Source organism: Austrofundulus limnaeus, unplaced genomic scaffold, assembly GCF_001266775.1.
Source record: "Austrofundulus limnaeus strain Quisiro unplaced genomic scaffold, Austrofundulus_limnaeus-1.0 Scaffold1013, whole genome shotgun sequence".
Classification (NCBI taxonomy): domain Eukaryota; kingdom Metazoa; phylum Chordata; class Actinopteri; order Cyprinodontiformes; family Rivulidae; genus Austrofundulus; species Austrofundulus limnaeus.
Genome location: NW_013953415.1, coordinates 39887 through 41856, shown reverse-complemented (window position 1 = coordinate 41856; position 1970 = coordinate 39887). Strand labels below are relative to the sequence as shown.

The following is a 1970-nucleotide window of genomic DNA, read 5'->3' as shown; positions in this document are numbered from 1 at the left end:
TGTCTGTCTGTAGGTACCTGTCTGTGTGTCTGTCTGTAGGTACCTGTCTGTCTGTCTGTAGGTACCTGTATGTGTGTCTGTAGGTACCTGTCTGTCTGTCTGTAGGTATCTGTCTGTCTGTAGGTACCTGTCTGTCTGTCTGTAGGTACCTGTCTGTCTGTCTGTAGGTACCTGTCTGTGTGTCTGTAGGTACCTGTCTGTCTGTACGTACCTGTCTGTCTGTCTGTAGGTACCTGTCTGTCTGTACGTACCTGTCTGTCTGTCTGTAGGTACCTGTCTGTGTGTCTGTAGGTACCTGTCTGTCTGTAGGTGCCTGTCTGTCTGTCTGTAGGTACCTGTCTGTGTGTCTGTAGGTACCTGTCTGTCTGTAGGTACCTGTCTGTGTGTCTGTAGGTACCTGTCTGTGTGTCTGTAGGTACCTGTCTGTGTGTCTGTAGGTACCTGTCTGTCTGTAGGTACCTGTCTGTGTGTCTGTAGGTACCTATCTGTGTGTCTGTAGGTACCTGTCTGTGTGTCTGTAGGTACCTTTGGCAGGTTGAAACTTAAGGTCTCTGTCCTCTTAGTGTGACACAGTGGAAACTTTGGACTGAACCTAAAACACCTGAATGTTCCTGAGGCTGTTGGACTTCTTTTCTTCTTGTAGACCTGATGACAGAGATGATGGACCTGAACAGTGATGTTGGAGGGCCTGGACTTCCTCTCCTGGACTACAAGACGTATGTTGAGAGAGTTTTCTTCCCCGGTCAGCAGATGGTGCCACTGAACCAGCAGCTGGACCTGCCAGAGTCCAGGAGGCAGACTGTGGAGCAGGGCCTTCGTCAGCTTAACAACCTCTTAAACAACAAACTTTTCCTTACCAGGGTGAGTGCTGCACAGCTGACATGTGGACCAGGTCAGACCGGGTCAGACTGGGACCTGAAGATGACTCTGATGTTGTGGTTCTGTCTCACAGTTCATTCACACTCTGGAGGCCCAGCAAGGCTTCTCTCAGAGGGACCGGGGCTACGTGGCCAGTTTGCTGACCATGGCTCTGCACGATAAGCTGGAGTACTTCACCGAGGTCATGAAGAGTTTGCTGCAGGACCTGGTTCAGCAATATGTCGCCAAAAACCCCAAACTCATGCTGCGCCGGTACGGAACACAGACAGCCTCTGAAATGAGAAAGATATTTTAGTTTTGAATTTGAACCAACCTGCTGCAGATACTGTGAAACAAACTGCCATCAGGTTTCAGTTTCAACTCCAGAACGATTGGAACACAATGGTCCCTGGACTGTCTCTGGTCTCTGAGCTCTGGTCCCAGTTAGGGATGGGCAATATGTTATTGTGTGCCATATACAGTCTAAGACATTCACCATGGTAATAATTTGTCATCTCGCCATAAAAACAATAAAATCCCACCATGTACCACCAGGCTTTACATGCCTCCTCGCCAGGTGAAGCTTCGTTTGTTTACTCAGAGCGGACGTCGACATGCAGAGCATGTGCTAAAGTAGTGAAGCTAAAAAGCTATCGTAATGACTCAACGTGCAAAAACAGTCATAGTCATCTAAAAACTAGAGTTCAACAATACGTTAAAAATATAACAGGACAGGCAGCTTCAACTTGCTGGACCCACAGAAAACACAGCTCCTCTGTCYCTGCCAGGCTGCAGCGTGGCTCGTCTCTCTCCACTCACACAACTAGCCCCTCCCTCCCCTGAACATTAACCCTTTAGGGCACAGATTAGGTATGTCCCGATGCCACTTTTTCACTTCCGATACGATACCGATATTACAACTTTGAGAATTGTCCGATACTGATATTGACCAGTTACCATAACAGTGCAAGTCACACACTTTTACCTATTTGTAGTGTAAAATCTTAGAAAAGTCTCGATCAGGTCAAACAGTGAAAAAGAGTAGGTATGAGAAAAACTGACCCATTTATTTTTAACCAATGGATCACATACGTTTTAAACTGAAGAACATT

At 47.1% G+C, this 1970-nt stretch overlaps 1 protein-coding gene across 1 annotated transcript in view; it reads left to right on the top strand.

The window, feature by feature from the left end:
• Positions 1–643: 643 nt before the first annotated feature.
• LOC106533752 (plexin-B3) overlaps positions 644–1970 on the top strand; it is a gene marked incomplete at its 5' end in the record, with an annotated part of 13833 nt that continues 12506 nt past the window's right edge. Inside the window, 2 exon segments of the mRNA XM_014030183.1 lie at positions 644–861; positions 953–1131. Of these exon segments, the coding sequence (XP_013885637.1) occupies positions 644–861; positions 953–1131 (397 nt within the window).